Source organism: Fundulus heteroclitus, chromosome 14 (genome assembly GCF_011125445.2).
Source record: "Fundulus heteroclitus isolate FHET01 chromosome 14, MU-UCD_Fhet_4.1, whole genome shotgun sequence".
Classification (NCBI taxonomy): Eukaryota; Metazoa; Chordata; class Actinopteri; order Cyprinodontiformes; family Fundulidae; genus Fundulus; species Fundulus heteroclitus.
Window position 1 is genome coordinate 11572248 of NC_046374.1, and position 19512 is coordinate 11591759.

General features: G+C 42.6%; 1 protein-coding gene across 1 annotated transcript; it reads left to right on the plus strand.

Moving 5' to 3' along the window:
- The first annotated feature begins 5040 nt into the window (after positions 1–5040).
- On the plus strand, positions 5041–9123 carry LOC105934824 (liver-expressed antimicrobial peptide 2). Its single transcript, XM_012874986.3, has 3 exons — positions 5041–5322; positions 5683–5870; positions 7639–9123. The coding sequence occupies exons 1-3, from the start codon at positions 5245–5247 to the stop codon at positions 7691–7693; spliced, it is 321 nt and encodes a 106-aa protein (XP_012730440.1). The 5' UTR covers positions 5041–5244; the 3' UTR covers positions 7694–9123.
- Positions 9124–19512: the final 10389 nt, after the last annotated feature.

The following is a 19512-nucleotide window of genomic DNA, read 5'->3' on the forward strand; positions in this document are numbered from 1 at the left end:
GCTTTGTTACCGTAACATTTTATCGCTGCCTGACTGGAAGTCGTTGGATCCTTTAATGACTTCCCTGTCTGCTCCCCCAAGGGGCTTGGCATGGGTCGTGGAGTGTAGGTTAGTCGTCATCCTGGATCTACTCTGACAGGTGTACTGTTCAGCATCCACAAAGTCTGCATACATTCCTGTAAATAATCCCCAGGGAGGTGCCAGTGAGGGAGGGAGATGGTTAGATCACAAAAAGAGCTGTCTGGTCTATTCTGGGTAGTTTGTCGAGAAAAGAAGTGTGTGTGCGTGTGTGTCTGTCCAAATGCAATAGGTGATGAAATGAGTCAACAACAGAGGTCAAACAGCTGGGAGACTTTGTGCCTACTCGATGTCGGGTCACTTTTTTTTAACAATATGTTAATGACATTTCCTTTGTGATAATGATCCGTGTAATCTTTTTGTTATTGTTTCTTTCACGTCAGAGAGAGAGAAAAAATGTTGTTGACTGTGTGAGGACATAGTTGACCAAGCTAATTGTTTACCACATCGCATGAACTCAGTATCTGCGTTAGTCTATTAGGGGATCGGATACAAAGTCCCTGAACTATTTACACCTTTCAGCTAACTGAACAACTGAGCGCATCAGTGTGATCCCCAATCAATCCGTTGTCTCCCTCGTGGAAACGAGAGCAAATTTGCTTTCACACCCCGGTCTCCTGGCTGATGGGAGAATCTCCACACAAGCAGCCATACTTCTGGCCCGAAGATCAGTCTGGCTGGGAGGCGGTTGGGTTCTGCAAAGGTGTTTTGGACGTCTTGGAAGAAAACGGCATTAAAGGAAGTTACTAAGTAATGCTGAGCACACATCCAAGGTGTGGAGAAAAATGCAGCAATTAATATTACACGGACTTCTAACAAAAATGTTACTAACATGGCATGACGTATTACATACAGAGCAAACAAAATTGGCACAACCAAATCTACCAGGTTAACCGGGGCTAACCGTGACCCACTAAAGCAAATGTTCTAGATGCCTTCTGAGGCTCGTTCTTGAATCTTCCTAACCAAGCTCCGCTCTTGCAACGTGCCACGAGGAGAGGGTTCGTCGTGTGGAGCCCATGAACCAATCACAGGAAGATCTTTGGTAACGCGAGAGAAGCTTCCCGTTCAACAGCCATGGAAATAATTGCTTCATATTTTTTAAACCCGATTCTTTAGGCTGAGAGAGACCAAAAATGTCAACAAACTCACATTCATGGTTGCCAGCATATATGATTTTTAGCACATAAAAAGGCAAGTTTTAATACAACAATCAAACAATCCGTAACCAGACATGACTATTTAAAGGTTCACCACCAATCACATCGTGAAGTTTGCAGACGACACAACGGTGGTGGGCCTGATCAGAGACGACAACGACCAGGACTACAGAGAGGAGGTCAAGCAGCTGGTGGGCTGGTGCAGAGACAACAGCCTGATCCTGAATGTGGAGAAGACGAAGGAGATCATCGTCGACTTCAGGAAGAACCGCCCCCACCACGCTCCACTGCTCATCAACAACTCAGCTGTGGAGGTGGTCAGCAGCACCAAGTTCCTGGGGGTGCACATCACGGACAACCTCACCTGGTCTGTGAACACCACGTCACTGGTGAAGAGGGCACAGAAACGATTGTACTTCCTGCGGACGATGAGGAGAGCCCGTCTGCCCCCGCCCAACCTCAAGACCTTCTACAGAAGCACCATAGAGAGCATTCTGACCAGCTGTCTCACTGTGTGGTGTGGAGGCTGCAGTGCCTCCGACTGGAAGAACGTGAGGAGAGTGGTGAGGACAGCAGAAGGGATCATCGGGGCTCCTCTTCCCTCCATTAAAGACATTTCATCGCAGCGCTGTGTGTCCCGAGCCCGTAACATCATCAGGGACCCCTCACACCCCCATCATGGACTGTTCTCCCTACTGCCTTCTGGGAAGAGGTTCTGCAGCATCCGCTGCAGGTCCACCAGATTCTGCAAAAGCTTTTTCCCTGTTGCCATCAGACTGTTGAACAGCTAAAACTGGTGAAGCCACAAAAGGGACTCTGAACTTTCCGCTGCACTGTTTAGTTTTACATTGTTTTACATTTCAAGTGTTTACATAAACCACTGCTGCATCTTTATCCTGAAATTTACTGCAATTTAATGTGATCTTTCAAGCTGTATGCAAACGAAATTTCGTTCTGTATGCGCTTTGTGCATACAAAATGACAATAAAGATGTCTAAGTCTAAGTCTAAAGTTATGTCTACTTACGGATTGTTTCAAAAGGTCATGAATTTAAAATATTGCAAACAAGGGATCATTTAAATAAGCGAAACAGCTACATATACTTACATTTTTAGCATTAAAGTTGATGCTTGTCATATTTTGGATAGACCTGAAAGCCCAACATTAACACACTGAAGAGAGCACAGTTAAACCTAGGCGAGAAGTCAAATCTGAGTTGTTGGTGTGCCCTACAACATACTCCTTTCTTTTTTCTTTTACATGTAAGCTGACATATAGAGGTGATCTCAAGAATTTTTTACTTGGTGTTTTGTAACCTGTAACAGGATCCTGACCCCAAAACATGTGAATCCACTGTTCTGCCCCATGCAAGGCACCTGTAGTACAGTACCAATAAAAGGTTGATACCTAATTTAAGGTTGACATAACTCCCGGGGTTTATTGCTCATTTGTTCATGCTCTTGTTATAGCATAACACACTCTTGTGTGTTATAGCAAAACGTTGCCTGGTGCTGTCATAAACAAAGTATAACTGATTTTGTCTGCAGAAACTTAGCCGAGTGCCGTGCAGAAGTGGAAACAGTTTCTCAATGCCACATGATATACCGTGTTTGTTTCTGATTAGTCTTCATGGGAAAGAGACGGGTCCAGGATTTATTCCAGCTGAACTGTTGCCACACTTTTGGCTATCAGAGTTATTGGCTTTCGGTCAAGGCCTTTTCAAATTTAGGGACTTTCTGAGTAACCTATTTCTGTGAACATCAGCCCGCACGGAGCACACAGGCCACACATGAGCTGACAGCCAGTCAGATGTGGTCATGGTTGACACTTGCCGTCGATCCGGTCGCCAAATGGAATTTGAGTTAAGTGTAAAGTTCAAATGTCGCCGTGGAGTCAGACATTTTGTTTCACCCTGAGCAGATACCAGCGGAATGTGTTGGAGGGCAAACTGGAACAACCAGATGACATCGTCCCTTCACACACGCACGCACGCACACACACACACACACACACACACACACACACACACACACACACACACACACACACACACACACACACACACACACCATTCCTCTACCGCCCCGTGCATGCACACATACTGCTATATACCCCCCACCGCCCAACAACACACACGTTGAGGTAGCCTGCAATGCATTTCTATGTATTGTCCATTACCTGCATGTAACACCTGAAACTGACGTCTCTGCTACATTTATTTATCTCTTATTTATTCATGCACAGCTGCCTGTTTTTAACCCTCACTTGTCCTCACCCGCAACCTGTTTACTGTCCATACTGCACAGATGCAATGGCTCTTCAGAGACTCTGTGACTTGTTTTATTTACTTTATCATTATTTTGTCTTCGGTCATTCAGAATCAGAATCAGAATCATACTTTAATAATTCCAGGGGGAAATTACTTTTGTTACATGCTCCAGAATACACACATTGTTATATATATATTTACCACATTCCACACAAGGTGGTACCATATCACAATAGTCATATCACTTCACCTTGGAAATCCAAGAGAAGTGATAGTGACTTGTGTAAGAACAGTGCAAAGAAAGTATAAATGTGAGTTACAAAGGGGGGGGGGGGGGGGGGTGTTAGAATAATAATTGTTTTATTTTTCAGTCTTTGAAACCACTGCGATCTTGTTGTGATGCTGACAACGGTGTGTGCAATCAACAAACTTCTTATCTTAAAGTAGAAACAACTAATGACGTCAAGTCTCTCTGCCAGCTCCGTGCGTCTCTGTGACATATGGATGCTAGGCGGAAGATTGGAAACAGCACTTTTGATGTTAGTTATTGTCATATATTTCTGTCCTCTCCATTCAGAATTTTTTTATTTATTCTGGTGGCACATCTGGTTAGCCTAGCAGACTAATCCAGATGGATCAAGGCTCCACTCTTCTCCTTTGGGGGCCCTCATTCTGATGAGTCATGATTGATGACACAGACGTGCCAATTCACCAAGGCGCATCTTTCCTGTAAGTCTCCTGAGTGAGCACCAACCTAACAGGAATCTGAGGAGGAATTTCCCCATGCCTTCTATTTCAGGAGCAAGTGTCGCTTTTATTCTCGAAGCTGCTGTCCTTTGATATTAGCGCGAGGGTTGGAGGAACAATCCAGCCGTCCCACCTAGTCCACATGAACAGAACACGCCGATCTTCACATTGTTATCTCTTAGAGACAAAGTTCTTGTTTTTTGTTAGTTTACCTTGTGCACAGAAAAACATTCCTAAAAATGACTTTGACCACGGTTTTTTTTCTTCCACAAAGCAAAAATAAGAAAAAAAAAAACAGCATGCTCAGACCTGCCTTCTTATGTAACACATATGAAGCGCACACATGTGTACACTCATGAAATGCCTGGACCCCTTTGTGTCAGCTGGACCCGGCTGGTTACATCGACGTGTGTGCATCTGAGTGGGGCTGCAATGTCGAATTAGACTAACGGAGTAGCTGATAAACGCAGCAGCACAATGATTTCCTCACACTGACGTCCCATGTATGAAAGATTTAGAAAATGCAGAAAGCGGTTAGGCTCTGGGAGCTTTATATTTCCAGTAACTTTCCACTCGGTTGATCCTGGTTGATGGCTTGGTTTATGACAACCACGGTTTTCTGCAGACACATCATTTCACGATTAGATGGACGAAAAAGAGAGATAAAGATAGACGGAGTGGGGGGGGGGGGGGGTATAATTACACAGCAAGGACTGGAACTCTGTACCGCCCTCCAGTTCTCCCCCCCCTCTGGGAACATGGTCTTACTATATAAAGGAGAGCCAGATCCACAAGAGTTTGCTGAGTCAGGCAGATTTGGGTTATACCTTCAACAAGGCTGCAGCTAGAAAACTTCCCTTCCAGAGCTGGTCCAGTTCTCCTTGCTGAGTTCTCAGTGTTGGAGACCAGGGGAATCCAACTGGTCCGGGCCGAGTTCTTAGCTCATTCAGAGATAAAGAACACCTTTTCACTTTCAAGTCCACTGACAGGATGGAACCGAAAAGCTTCTTCGCTCACAGAAAAGCGTTGGTGGTGATGTGCATTGCAGTAATACTGCTGGCTCAGGAGGTAAGCAGACTCGACTGTTGATTTAACCGGGAGGTGTGAAGTTTTGTAATGGAAATTAAATTGTTATAGATATTATAAGAAAGACAGTGATTTTTAAAAGTTTTAAGTTGCAAACATGATATTCAGACCATCTTCCTCAAAAGCTGACAAAGTGTTGACTCTTGATCCATGTTGTGTCAAATAAATAACTGGCTTTACCTGTGTTATATGCACGCAAACCCGTTGTCTGAATGCTTTTAAACACCAAAAGCCAACAGGTCACAGACATGAAAATCAGTGGCAGTGTTGTAGTTTACCTTCCTCTGAGGAAATTTCTGCAACCAATAGACATCCCTGTGTCTTTTTTTGTGTGTTTATCAGGCACAAGCGGGTCCATTGGTACCGCGGGTCCAGTCCAGCTCTGACCAGGTCCGAGATTTGAGAGGAGAACCCGTGGAGCACATGCTGAAGAGAGTTGCGCGGATGACCCCACTGTGGAGGATCATGAGCAGCAAACCGTCTGGAGCTTTCTGCCAAAACAACTTTGAATGCGCTACTGGACTCTGCAGGTAACAGGGCAAAAAGAGCAATATTTTCAGTTGTCATGAAAGCAGGAGAGGACACTTGCATGGCCTTCACTGATAGTAATTACATGGTGTTGCCATACCCAAGAACAGTGACCGATTAGGATGAGCATATTAAGACTTCAAAGTTTACTTCGTGGAAAACTTCTGAAGACTATTGGGTTTGCTAATTGGGTTAGCATTGAGCTACCTGCTATTAGCAACACAAGCCCCAAACAATGCATTTTATCTCCAATTCAGCCATTCAAAAGACACCTAACAAAACATCTTCACTGAAAACCGATGAGATTATTACAGTACGTGCTACTAGTTTAATGAGATCCACAATTCATCCATTTCTGCCACGTTTTCTTTTACAAAGTTTTCCATTTGTTGTATTTAAAGTCAGTGTTGTCAGGCTTTATTTTAGCTTTCCAACTAGAAAATGCCTTCATCAGGAACAAAAGGGACAAACATCACTAAAGTGATATCGCCGGCATTATTAGCCAAACTAGCGACTAGTCTGTTAGCTTAAAAGAAGTGCTGTTAATTTTTTTAATAAAATAAACTAGACCATAAACTGATGACTGAACACTGATGTCTACATCTGGCTGTCGTCACTATGCGTTAAAGTCAGATGTTGGCGCTGGAAATTACGTTTCATTCAAGTTGAGCGTGTTTTAATTGCAAGTCGAAAAATCATTGAGATAAGCTAACAGTTGTCATTGATCAAGCTATCTACTATTAGTGGCAAATTCAAGTTAAATTCAAGCTATCTATGTTTCTCTCTTTCTTTAATCATTTAAACACTGAAGAAATGGACATTATACAGTAACATGCGTGCCACTAATTCGGTAATATATAGAATGCCAGAAGTGCAAACAAACAGTTCCTTCTTGCAGCTTTAGCTATTTTGAACTCATGGCCGCCATATTGCATTCAAAGTGAGGGAGCTTTGGCTTTCCAAGTTGAAATACCTTCTTGAGTGGACTCTATTTGAGTTTTATTATGTAATAAATAAAAAAGAGCAACATCTCCAATTTCATCACACTTGCACCATTAGCAAATGTAGCATCTGACCTGCTAGCTTAGAAATTCGGTACAACAGTTCATAGCTTTAGGGCACAGGTGTCAAACTCAAGGCCCGCGGGCCAAATCTGGCCCTTCAAGGTAAATTATCCGGCCCTCGAGAGCCAAAAAAAAAAGGCATATATCCTTTTATAGTGTATAAAGTGGCTAAAACTGTGCCTCCTGTAAGTGTAACTCACCCCAATATCAATTTTTTTTGCTGATAACCTGTATAAACTGGGCCTAAGAGTGCTACTTTTATGTTACTGTGCGTTTTTTATACTACTGTGTGAACTGGAATGAAATTATGAAATGAAAATATCGTCTCTACACATGCAAGCGGCCCTTTTAATGACTTCATGATGCCAAAGTGGCCCCATATAGAAATTAGTTTGACACCTCTGCTTTAGGGGTTTAAGCCTCATATTTTAAACTTATATTTAATCTAATTCAAAACAACTTGGAGGTAAAAAAAATTATCATAAAATCAACTAAACTATAAATGAAGTTAGTATGTAGGTAGATGTTCTATGACACTAGCTTTTCATGGGCTGACCAGATTAGGGTGGAGTTTTAGATAATGTTATCTACAGTTAAAGTGCTCACCATTAATCCTTTCATCGTTGCAGATGTCCTAACAATGGATTCTACATCATGCAGGCTGCAGTGTTTTGTCATGACATTAAAAACCTCTCTCTGTCCTCAGGGAGGGACGCTGCTCCACAAGCCAACGACCCTCGCTGGAGCCTGTGAAATATTAGATCCTCCAGGACACAGCCATCAGTGTAAAATCACCATCTGGATGCATTCTGAAAACTACGACACAAACTTTATTTTTTATCTATATAATCTGAATATGTATTTATAACTATTAATGGGATATGTGCACAGCGACATGCTTTTATCACCAATTTAACTACGACAATATGGGTAAAAACAGCTATAGATATGTAATTTTGTATAAACTATGGACCGTAACCAAAATGACTTTGGTGCTATGATCTAAAAGCGTTAAGCCCTGACCCAATAGAGGAAAATTTTAACTTTTTTTTTTTTCAGACGTTCAGTTACTTTTGGCCTTGAACTTTATTCTACAAATGATATGATGAAGTCATACAGTACACAGCCTGCCTGATACCATGGGGTATATTGACTGTTCAGTTTTATTCTTATGATATGGCAATGATATTCCCTTTGAAAAATAACAGATACGACTTTCTCACATGAGCGACAAATCTCACAATTTCTACATCCTTTGGACAGAATTGGACAAAGTAGTATTTTTCTGTAGAATTCTTTCTCTGCTGCTTTATTCTAATGAATGTTGGAGCAGGGACCAATCTAAGGCACAGAGAAGACTTTGCACTATCTACGGGCTCCTGTTTGACCCTTGCTCTGTTCCACATCTTGTCAAAAGTACACATGCTCTCCTTTTATCAAGCGAAATTCAAAGAAGATAACCTACATACAGTGACGCGATTGACAGGCCGTAGAGACCCTCAGCTGAGCTGCTTTCAACAAAAAGTTACAGATTTTTCTTTAAAATAGTTATCGATCATTATTTATACTCGAGAAGCAGACGTGTTTTGCACAGTTGCCAAAAGAAGACTGAGAGAGTAAGAGAGCGGAGGGCCAAAGGAGCAAAGGTTACAAGCAGATCTGTTTCCTGAACACTTTTCAAAGACTCATTTCAAAGGTTTAAAATGAAAACTGTGTTACGAACATGTCACCCGGAGCAACGGGTGACTCCACTAAATCATTTTGTTTACAGTGTGAAATCTCAGACATATTTATTTGCTTTCTTTGTCTAAATGCCACGAATGTTCCTGTGTTTGTTTAGCTCTCGTTTTTTTGGTTTGCTCTAGAATAATTTGTCACCCCCGAATCGGTTTTGGAGCGCTCAACCAGGGAACAGATTCCTGACCACGAGCTGCACGGCCCTAATGTTTGCACATCTATCCCCTCCTGACATGGCAAAGGGTTTAGAGTCCTTTTTTTTTTTCTTTCTTTTTTTTTAAACACGCCTGCAGAGTTTACTTCATGCACACGACAGGCAGTGTCTCATGTTTTGTTCAGAGAGAGAATTTAGCTGGACTGCACTTTTAAATCCAAATATCTTTGTACTGTACGGTGTGACAAACATGTAAAACGGTTGGAGAAAAAGTCAAATAAAAGCTTTAAAAACAAAGGATTCATTGTCTAAGGGCTTTTCTTTTCAATCTGGTTTTGTAATTATGTGCTCTGGCACGTTTAAAAAACATGCTTCGGCAATGAAAAAGTCATGACATGTGCTACTTTTGGTTTCTGGGACGCATAAAGCGAGAGATACAAAATGCCAGCGGCTGTAAATCCGACATACGGATCAACTGATCGTCAGCAGTAATGGCATCCGTTTGCGGCTCTGGAGCATAACGCGCTGCGCCAACAGGATGCCAAGAAGGAACGGTTTTAGATGACACCCATCAGATTAACGCAGGCCATTATTTTCTGTCGTTCTGCAGGCAGGCAGGGAGATTAATCACCAGAAAATATTTGAAACCATTCTTCCCGTGAACAAACACAGCTTGGGGATTGTAACGTCTCGATTGCATCTTTCAACAGACAAATACCGCCATAGAAATGTCTATTTCTAGAAAAAAAGAAGAAAAAAAACCTGCAGGTTTTCAATGCTTCTTTGCTCCAGGTGATTGATTTCGTTTGATTCTCAGCATGCTGTCACATTTCCCGAAACCGGCTTACAACTGACTCATTTAAATCAGGGGAATCTAGTGATGTGCAGTCACATGTGAGGCCATCTGCCTCCTGGCACCAGTATGAAACATGGAATTATAAAATTTTACTGTAACTGTGTGTCACACAAGAGTAAAAGGGGACAAGAGTAACATTGTCCAGAATAACACTGGGTAAGTAACAGAGTAAAACAGGTTATTTATTATAAATAAGGCCAACATTCTGACTCACTCAGGAGAAGCTAAAACATTAGTTGAGATTTTGGGGCAACAGTACCCACAGCCTTGTTTCATTAGAGCCTTTTTTTTCTTTGCCTTTGGTTAACTGGGATAGATATTCGCTATAAAAACAATTTGGAAACAGAACAAAGATGCACGAGCAGGATTTTGGCTGCAGATCTCCGGCTGGAACCGCGTGGCGGCCTGATTCCAGCTTCCAGCTTCTGCGTCTCATAAAGTAACATCTGCTGCTGGGTGAAGACAAGACAAGCCTTTCTCTGCACTACCTTCCAAGGACACTCTGATTCATATGCTCTGCTTTTTAATGCGACCCGAGGGGGCCGCGGCTGCTGCCAGGGTTTAAAAGTGAAACTGCTGCTGCCGTTTAAATCTTCCGTCTTTCGCAATAACTGGACTGAGCCAAGAGTGGGAGGTTAAAGTCCTGTTGATTTCATCTTTACATCCACCTTTGACATAAAAATCCCATTTGCAGAAATGGCTGTTGAAATGGAAAAGCAAACAACTGAGAGATCTGGACCTTTTGACTGATTTGAACTGATACAAATATGATTTAAAAAAAGCAATGTTAACAATTTTATTTACCAGCTTCATTGCATTTAAAAATGTAAGTCATATCAAGCTAATCCGAAAGAGAAAAAAAGATTAATTCTCCTTAAACTTTTCCATGTTTTTGTAACTTTACAACTGTTCAAATGACATGGCTTATATTTATTGTACAAACGCATATCTGAAAAGTGTGGGGCATACTTGCATTGTGCCCCTCTTGATTAAAACTTTAACAAACCACCTTTTTCTGGTTGTACAGCAGCAAAAAATGTTTTAGATGTAGTATTTTTCAGCATTAAAATGAGGAACATTGAGCATCTTGTAAAATTATTCTTTGGTATCGGTTTCACAAATAAAGAGATACTAAATCTTTTTAGCACTTCAGCAACAAATCCCATCGGGACCCCCAAGAAGGTGTCTCGCAACCCCTGCATTGGAAACTTCCTACAAATTCAGCTGTTGTAACACCTCTGTAGGTTTGTTAGAGAACATTATTGGAGAAAGATCAGCATGAAGAGCAAGGAACACAGCAGGCAGCTGAGGGAAAAAGTCACAGACAGGTTTAAAGAAGAGTAGAGTTATAAAACATTAACCCAAGTCTTAATCGTCTCACAGAGCAGCGTCTGAAATTTGAGACGAAGATTAATCAGAAGCAACCAGGAGCCTTATTGTAACCCTGGAAGAGCTCCAAAGGTTCAAAGCTCAGCATAGCCAAAGAATCTGGTCAGAGTTGATGAGAACAGGGATGGGACTAAACACGGGGCCAAGTCTGAAAGAATACCTTTCAGAAGCTTTGAGACCGGGGCGAAGGTTCACCTTCCAGCAGGAGAGCACCCCCAGGCATACAGCCAGAGCTACATTATACTGGTTTGGATCCAGACATGTTAGAATGGTCCAGTCAAAGTCCAGACCGAAATCACAATTGAGAACCTGGGACAGCACTTGAAAACTGATGTTTACACGAGTTCTCACAAAATCTAACAAAGGTTGATGTGTCTCACAAAGAACATTTGGCAAACATTTCTGTTTCTAGATGTGCAAAACTGTCAGAGACGTCTCACAAACGACTGATTAGAGAGAAAAGTGGTCCCGAAAAGTATTTGTGTCAGGGTATTCGAAAACAATTGCACACCACACTTTTCATATTCTTACTTGTTAAAAAAAGTTAATGCATGTGTCATTTTCCCTCCGTTTGACAATTCAGTGCTGCTTTGAGTTTGTCTGTCGATATAATTACAGTCCAACAAACTTCATCGAAGTGACTGCAACAATGTGCTGACGAAATGTGAAAAGGTTCAAGACGAGGGAACACTTTTGCAAGACGCTGTAAATATTTCTCTTGCCAAGGAACTTGGAATCAGAATCAGCTTTAATCGCCAAGATGGTTCACACAACAAGGAATTTGACTCATGTTGCACTTTGCTCTTAGTGATAGCACAAATGTACAAAAAGGAAAATAAAAGTATTCTTCTTGTAAATATATAGACACAGGTGTTCCTAGAAGACCTGGCTGGATTGGTTCAACTAAGCGTGGGGTTGATAGTCCTCTGTAGCGCCAGCCTAGAGGCAGAAGTTTAAACAGGGCGGCAGGGAGCAGAACAAACACACAAACACTTCAATTCAATTCAATTCAATTTTATTTCTATTGTGCCAATTCATGAAACATATCATCTCAAAGCACTTTCCAAAGTCAAATTCAATCAGATTATACAGATTGGGTCAGATTAACACAAAAAAACAAGAGGGAAAAGCACAAGGCTGCCAAGTGCAGCAGCATCTTTTTTTTTTGTCCTCAATAACACCAGAACTGATTAGTATGTGACACCGCTGAGAGATAATTCACTGCATGAAAACAGAAATTAAGATATGTGTGGCAAAAATCATGGTCACTCTGCAGCATATCTCACCTAAATGAGATGCAGTCAAATCTGTGTATGCATTTAACATAGTTTCATTGTAGCAGCAGTTGGGTGTAGGAAGCAAAACTATCGATTAGTGGTAAAAGCAGAAACTGTCTCATGATAAAAAAAAAATCTCATGATGCAGAAGGACATTAATATTACACGGCAATTTAAAAAAATATATGTTTGTCTAATTTCTATTGTTCCTTTGTCCTGCTCTTTGCAGCGGTTTCTGTTTTTAGGTTTGAGGATCGCCACCCAGAGCGCCATTCTATCAGAGGGCGGCACAAGCTCTCAGAAAGAAAAATATTTTTCAGATGCAACTCAACAGGACTTCCTATTGTTTGCCTGTTCTGCCAACTGGCTGTGGGTGGCTCTATGCTGTGCAAAGTTAAAATATGCCCCTACACTGTGGCTGACAAACAACGCTGAAGTGGGTATTTAGTTTGAGGTTTCTTTAATAGAAATTAAAGGGGTCTGTCACAGATTTTGTTTGAGGAATAACCAGTACTATGAAATGGGTTTGTCCTCATACAAACAGCAGTCTTGAAAATATGATTTCAATTATGAAGGGTAAAAAGCATCCCTAACCAACCTGGCCCTGTGCGGAAAATGGATCACCCCCAAAACACAGGAACTGGTTGTGCCACACTTGGTGGCAACAACTTCCTTCAAGGATTTGCAATAACTGTGGACTGTTCTTTACAGAATAATTGTTTTGTTTCAGCCACACTAAGATTTTTGAACATATATAAGATCATGATTCAAGTCACAGCAGTACTGCAGTCAGATGAAAGCCTGGACAAAATTACTCCAACACCTTCATTTTGTCAGAACCATTCAGAGGAGGGCTTTCACGGGGGGCTTTGGATCATAGTCTTGCCACAGACCGGTGGGCGTTCTCTCTCTGGATTTTCTGGTAGAGAGCAGAATTTTTGGTTCTGTCAATTATGGCAATTCGTCCAAATCTTGAAGAAGTGAAGGAGCCCCAGGCCATCACCTTTTTCTGAATAAGCTATTTATTTTTATTATTTTTTATGGTTCTTTTTAGATTTAAAAAAAGGTAAATGCTACACCCATTAATAGGATTTCTATAATCTACAATAGAAAAATAAACACAGCCTGGAGGAATTCCAGCAGATCTTTAGTGTGAAACCGATCCAGCTCATCCAGTGCGGACAATGTAGGCGACAACAGCTGTTAAACGGAATAAAATTGGCTCCCAGACGAGGGCCTTGTGCCACCTCAGAGATTTAAAATGTGTTTACTTACTGTTACCTCATGTGTTTCTGTGAAAATGTTTGTTGGCTCCTGTGCCCTGATGTTGAACTTGGCTTCTTCCTCTCCAGTCTGGGCAGAAGTCATCTAGCATTCCTGCCCTGCACACGCTGCTCCTCATGCAGAGGGCGCTGGTTCATGTCTCTGCCTTGGTGCGGAAGGAGGGTGAAGGATCTCTTGGTTAGCACTTGTCTACCAGCTTTGCTTGGACCTTAGGAGGATGTCCAAAGATTACAATTGAAGCGATGAAGCCGGTTTACTTTTTGCTCTGCTGGTGGGCCTGCTTTAGATGTGGTCCCTGCCATCTCTCTGTTCGGGAATGCAGCAGATCTCAGAGACACACTTACTCCTGCATAATTGCTCCTCAAGACCCAGCTGCACTCAAGAGACGTGAACACGCCAAAGTATCCAGACACTTCCACTGTTTAAGTACAACAATGTGCGGCTGCGATGCTGCAAAATGTCCGCGGCGATATCCAACTTTCCAAGAACTAAAAATGTTTTTCTTGTAAAAAAATGTTTTTGTTTTACTTGTGTTTACATTGTTAGGTTCTAATGGTATTTGTTAACAATATAGCGTGACCCTCAAGAGCGACTACCTTAACGTTTTTCTGTTACACAGAGGTTGAGATATAAACCGGACTTGCAACCGTTGAGAGAGATATTGAGATGAGACTCTGCAACCAGTGGCAATCCCAAATCTCTACTCTCAGAGATCGATCTCTGTCGTCCAAGATGTCGGCCCTCGCTATATAGCTAGTTAAAGCGCTGTACAAGTACAAGCTATTTAAAAAGTTACTGAAAAACAACTATTTTCCCAAACATAACAATTTTATTATTAAAATGGTGTTCTGTTCGTAATGAAAATGTATCTATTTTTGATATACAGTGGAAAATGTTTGTTACTTTTTTGAATAAATAGCTGGAATAATTGTTATCGTCTTGTTTTTTTTTATTGCAATATGTTCATACCAGGGCTTTTTGATATAACATGCAATATGTTATATTGTGGAATATGGCGTTAATAACACTTTAATAATGTCCTTCTGCTTGGGATTCAAAGCACTCTGATGGTAACTGATGAGGATGACATAATTTCTATCTCTACAAGGTTTCTAGATATATAAACAAAAACCTCTTGTTGGTGTGTGTTTGGACCTCAGGCTCCTGTTTTTAATGTTAAGCTCACTGCATCAAACCAAGTGGAAGGTCTTCCACTTTCATCACACCAGCCTCAGATTTTTTGATGCCAGACAAAGGGAATCATGGATCGCGCTCTGAGGACATGTGCTGTTCCACATTTGGTGTCACAGTTAGATATTTGCAGGCCTGCACGACCTCACTGCCTGTGTGTTTATCCAGGTCTGTTTGCTCTCTGACAAAAATCAGGTGGTCATTTTGGTATTAATATCGTTAAACTTTGTACTCCAATGAGTTACGCTCACTCCCCCCGTTTCCCCTAAATGCTAAAATGCAGTCGCTGTGCCACCAGTATGTCAATTATCCACTGGATCCAAGACCAACAAACATTAGATGACTTGTGAAGCATTCATCCTTCCAAGCATTTATATCTTACACAAAACAAAGAAAACCAACACCACAACATCTTTTCTGGACATTTTTAGAGACATAAAACTAAGCACGACTTCTCTTGATATACCACAGCATTATATATGTCAGGGCTCAGCAGGCAGAGCCGTGCAGCCTTGCCGGCTCTGCGCTCTCCTCTGCTCACAGGTGACATCAGCTGACCGGTGGGCGGGACTGACACACCTGCAGCGAGTTCAGCAGGGCCTCAGCGCACTATAAGATCAGCGCACGGACAGCGGGAGGATGCCAGAGTGTTACCTTGTCGCGGTATGCCTAAAGGCCAACAATCACCTCCAGAGCTTCAGACCCGTGAGTTTTTCGATCCCCGTTTGGATCTAATCTTTGTCTCGTGTGTTTTCACAAGTGCTCTCGTGTTTTTTGGAACCTTTCTCTCGTGTGACTCTGAGCTGTGAAGACCAGGCTCCCGAATCCACAACCCGCTCAGATTCTGCTCTGGCGACCTTCCCCTCAAACTCGCTTGGTGGTACCAAGTTGGGCACGAGGTTTCCCTCCTCGGATTCACCCTGGTCACCCCCACACTCTCCTGGTTCCTCCCGCTGTTCTCTCCGGATCCCTGGACCCGCCGGCGCTGCTCGGACCCTGCCTAACCTCTGCTCACCGGTCACTTTGTCATCTGCTCCTCAAACATCAGCTGAGCCCATCTCACTCCCTCCGGCTTAGTTTCTAGAGCTCCGTGGTAAGCGTACGTGTATACTTTCCTCTAGTGTTATTCTCTGTTAACCACTCTCCCCCTTTATCTCACAGATCCAGTGTTACCTGCCCGAGTCGGTCCCTGCGTTTCCCCAGTTCTGAGACCCATCCTGAATCCTAGCGCTAAGATCAAATAAAACTGTTAAAACTGCTTCCTGTTTGCCGGTGTTCTCTGCATGTGGGTCAGATATCTCAAACCAAACATGACAATATATGCATTATTGTTTTGTCAGTTGATAAAAAAACATATTTTATGTTTGGGAGAAGACTAAAGATTGAGGTGCCTGTCTGGATTTCTGGTTGCACATACAGTAGAAACCAGATAAAGACAATCCCTGTTCATTTGGAAGACCCACATGTGCCCTAGCCTCAACCTTCTGGCTGATGTCTCTGTAACATTTCCAGTTAATGTTTTTCCTCAGAATGCCCTCCATTGGGTGAAGTGCACCAGTACTTCCTGCAGCAAAACGCCCACATACCATGATGCTGCCACCACTGTGCTTCACATTCTCAGGGTTCCAACACTTTTTCCTCCAGATGCAACGACGATCATGTTGTGCAATTATACACTGTTTAAAGTTATTTAATGTTTCATAAATAACTCTCTGTCTGTTAAGTATTGTCTGGTGATAATCAGCTCTTTAGCTGATATCAGGACAATGGTTGAAAGGGATGAATTCGCACCACTGCAGCGGCAGGCAGGAGGAGCAGCTGGAAGAACCAGTTTGAGTCCAGAAGAACCAGGGTGAATCCAGGGAGGGGGTCTCTTGCCCGGCTTGGTAACACCAAGGGAGTTTGAGGGGAAACGCCAGAGCAAAATCTGGGTAGCGGGAATTCGAGAAACTGGTCTTCGATGCACGGAGCCAACACAGGTGAGCAAATCCAAAAACACAACAAACTGGAGAAGACAGGAGACAAGGTTAGACCCAAAAAAACAGGGATTTCAAAAACTCTCAGGTACGAAGCTCAGGTAACAGGTCTATGGCCTAGGCATACCACAACGGGGTAACACTCTGGCGTCTTCCAGCTGTCTGAGTACTCCCTTTAAGCCAGAGAGAAGCAGTCCAAATGAGCTGCAGGTGCGTGCCACACCCACCCGTCAACTGCAGCCACCTGTGGAGCAGAATTAGTAGAGCACAGAAAACACAGAACCCTGACAGAAAATATTTTAAAGAATGGTTTGCTAAGTAAAATCATTTACTTTAGGGAGCGCTTACTTTTATTTATGCGATTTTACCTCCGGGAGCTAGGGGTCGCTGTAGCGATCGGACGCTAAATTTGTAACTCCTGAAGTTGTCAAAATGGTTTTAAATCAACATTAATATTCAATATTAATGTGGGAATAAGGGTCAATCGAATTGAATGATGGTGGAGCAAAACGATCAACCTTTTTTCTTGGAACGGGCTTTTATAGAAAAACTGGAACCGGATATTACCAGAAGCTAAATAGTATTTTGGCTAGCGGATATTTGGCACTAACAAATAAAGGCTTCAGCTTTATTTTTAGTCATAATGAGTGGGCCGGATAACGTAAACATTAATATCCCATCAATGTATGAAACCCTTGTGGAGATAACATTTGTTATAACCATAAAAACACACTCGACAATGACATGGTACCGAAGGCTAGCAATGAGCTATCTCCGTTAGATAGCTCATTGCTATCTAACGTTAGGTTTCATTGTTTAAAACCCATGCAACGCATCACACAAACATTTCCAAATGAACCATTTAACTTTCCCTTTTGGGTCTCTCTGTCCAACCTGTCGGTGCCTCGTGTGAGTTCAGTCCACTTTGGCCATCCAAGGAAGGAGCACTGAAAAGCAGGGAAAATCGGTCTGTTCAGCAGCGGCTAGTGGCTTAGCAGCAGCAGAACATGCCATGAGCTGACACGTGGTCAGGATCGGCCTGGTCGGAGGCCTGGGCTCTGCGGCGTCCTCTGACCCAGTTGCAGCCACGATTTCAGCAGATTTTTCCCCTCTGCATGGTAAAGTGGGTCCTTGTCGGCTTTTCAGCTCTGTCTGGAGTCCACTTTCCTGTAAAGGCTGAGGAGAAATAAACAAAGCCGTTTTTGGCAGGGAGGGATTCTCCCTCCGGCTTTTACGCTGAAGTTAAGACCGTAAACTTAACTCTGAGTTGCCCGGTTATATCCCCCGGGCGACGAGAGATTTCTCCCTGTGCTGGCTCCTGTCTTTTGGGCCCGTGGTGGTTCAGGCCCGTCTCCCTCTCCTCCTTTTGTCTCAGGGAGGAAGGAAGGTGAAGAAGGGGTGGCAGCCCCCCCTTTAGGGCTCCGGCAAGAAGAAGCAGACAGAAGTGGGGGTCTGGTCAGAAGTGCTCTGACCTTTTTTCTGTGGGGTGTGGTTTACAGTAGGCCCCCTGCTGAGAGAGAGGCCGTCCCATCTGAAACTCTCCTTTGTGGCTGTGTGATCAGAATTCAATCTGACATAAATTATTTCATCATGGCTTTAATATGGCACAACAACCATCATGGTCAAACACTTCCATTATATTTTTATCGCTCCACAGGACACGTCCACATATAATAAAGGTCTTTGTCCCCCGTGTGCATTTGCAAACCTTCATCTGACGTTTTATGTTGCTTTTGGAGCAATTGCTTCTTCCTCTCTGAGCGGTACAGGACCCCTGTGGAAAATGACACCACAGGGCTCCCTCACTGCTTCACCCAGCATCTTTTCAGTGTTTTGTTCTGTGGATAAGTTGCACAGTTCACGTCAAAACATGTTTTTCTGCAGGACACAGATCCCACCTATCCGACTGGTATAATGGCTGGACATTCCCACACAGCTCAACGTGGAAGATTCAGATCCAGGCCTGGAGGTCTTTGTACATGGAGTTTTGCCTGTTCTGCATGTGGATGTTAGGTCCAAATATTGTGAGGTTTTGTCTTTTGTGTCTCTGGCTAACGGAAAAGAAAATGCTCTTAAAGAAAGACGGTGTGTGACGCGGGGCACATCGGAGGTGTGGAGGGAAAACGTGACAAATTTGGGAGGAAGCTCATATGATGCACAAAACATTTTCTTTTTGGTCTTTTTTCTTTTTCTGAGTAAGAAAGCATCATATACCAGAGAGGATTTGGGAGATGTTGAATTGAGGGATTGCAGCAAAGCCATGTACAATGCAGACGACTCTCCCTGTGGCTCTACGCTTCCCCAGGAGTGAATGCTGCTTGTCGGAACTTTAATGCAATCAACTGGTTTCCTTATATAGGACATTTTTGACCAATCTGTATAATCTGACCCAATCTGTATATTATGATTGAACTTGACTTTGTAAAGTGCCTTGAGATAACATGTTTCATGATTTGGCGGTATATAAATAAAATTGAATTGGACTTGAATTTGTTAAAATTCTTTTATTTTCTTTGGTAGGGTTTGTTAGGTCTCCCAGCTACATCTGTTCCTCAACTTATTCTGCCTCACTGGACAATGATCATCCAAACTCAAAGGACAGTGATTCCAGCAGAACTCAAATTCAAACTGGTCACTTTGTTGTCAGTACTTATTGCTTGTGGGCCCCTTTTGCAATGCATAACTCTCAAGTTCAGTCCCCTATACACAATGTTGC

Bases quoted from the DNA above. Each gene is read 5' to 3' on its own strand.
- LOC105934824 (XM_012874986.3), top strand. From the start codon at position 5,245: ATGGAACCGAAAAGCTTCTTCGCTCACAGAAAAGCGTTGGTGGTGATG. The intron at 5,323-5,682 runs GTAAGCAGACTC...TGTGTTTATCAG, and splicing joins TAATACTGCTGGCTCAGGAG to GCACAAGCGGGTCCATTGGT. The intron at 5,871-7,638 runs GTAACAGGGCAA...CTCTGTCCTCAG, and splicing joins TGCGCTACTGGACTCTGCAG to GGAGGGACGCTGCTCCACAA.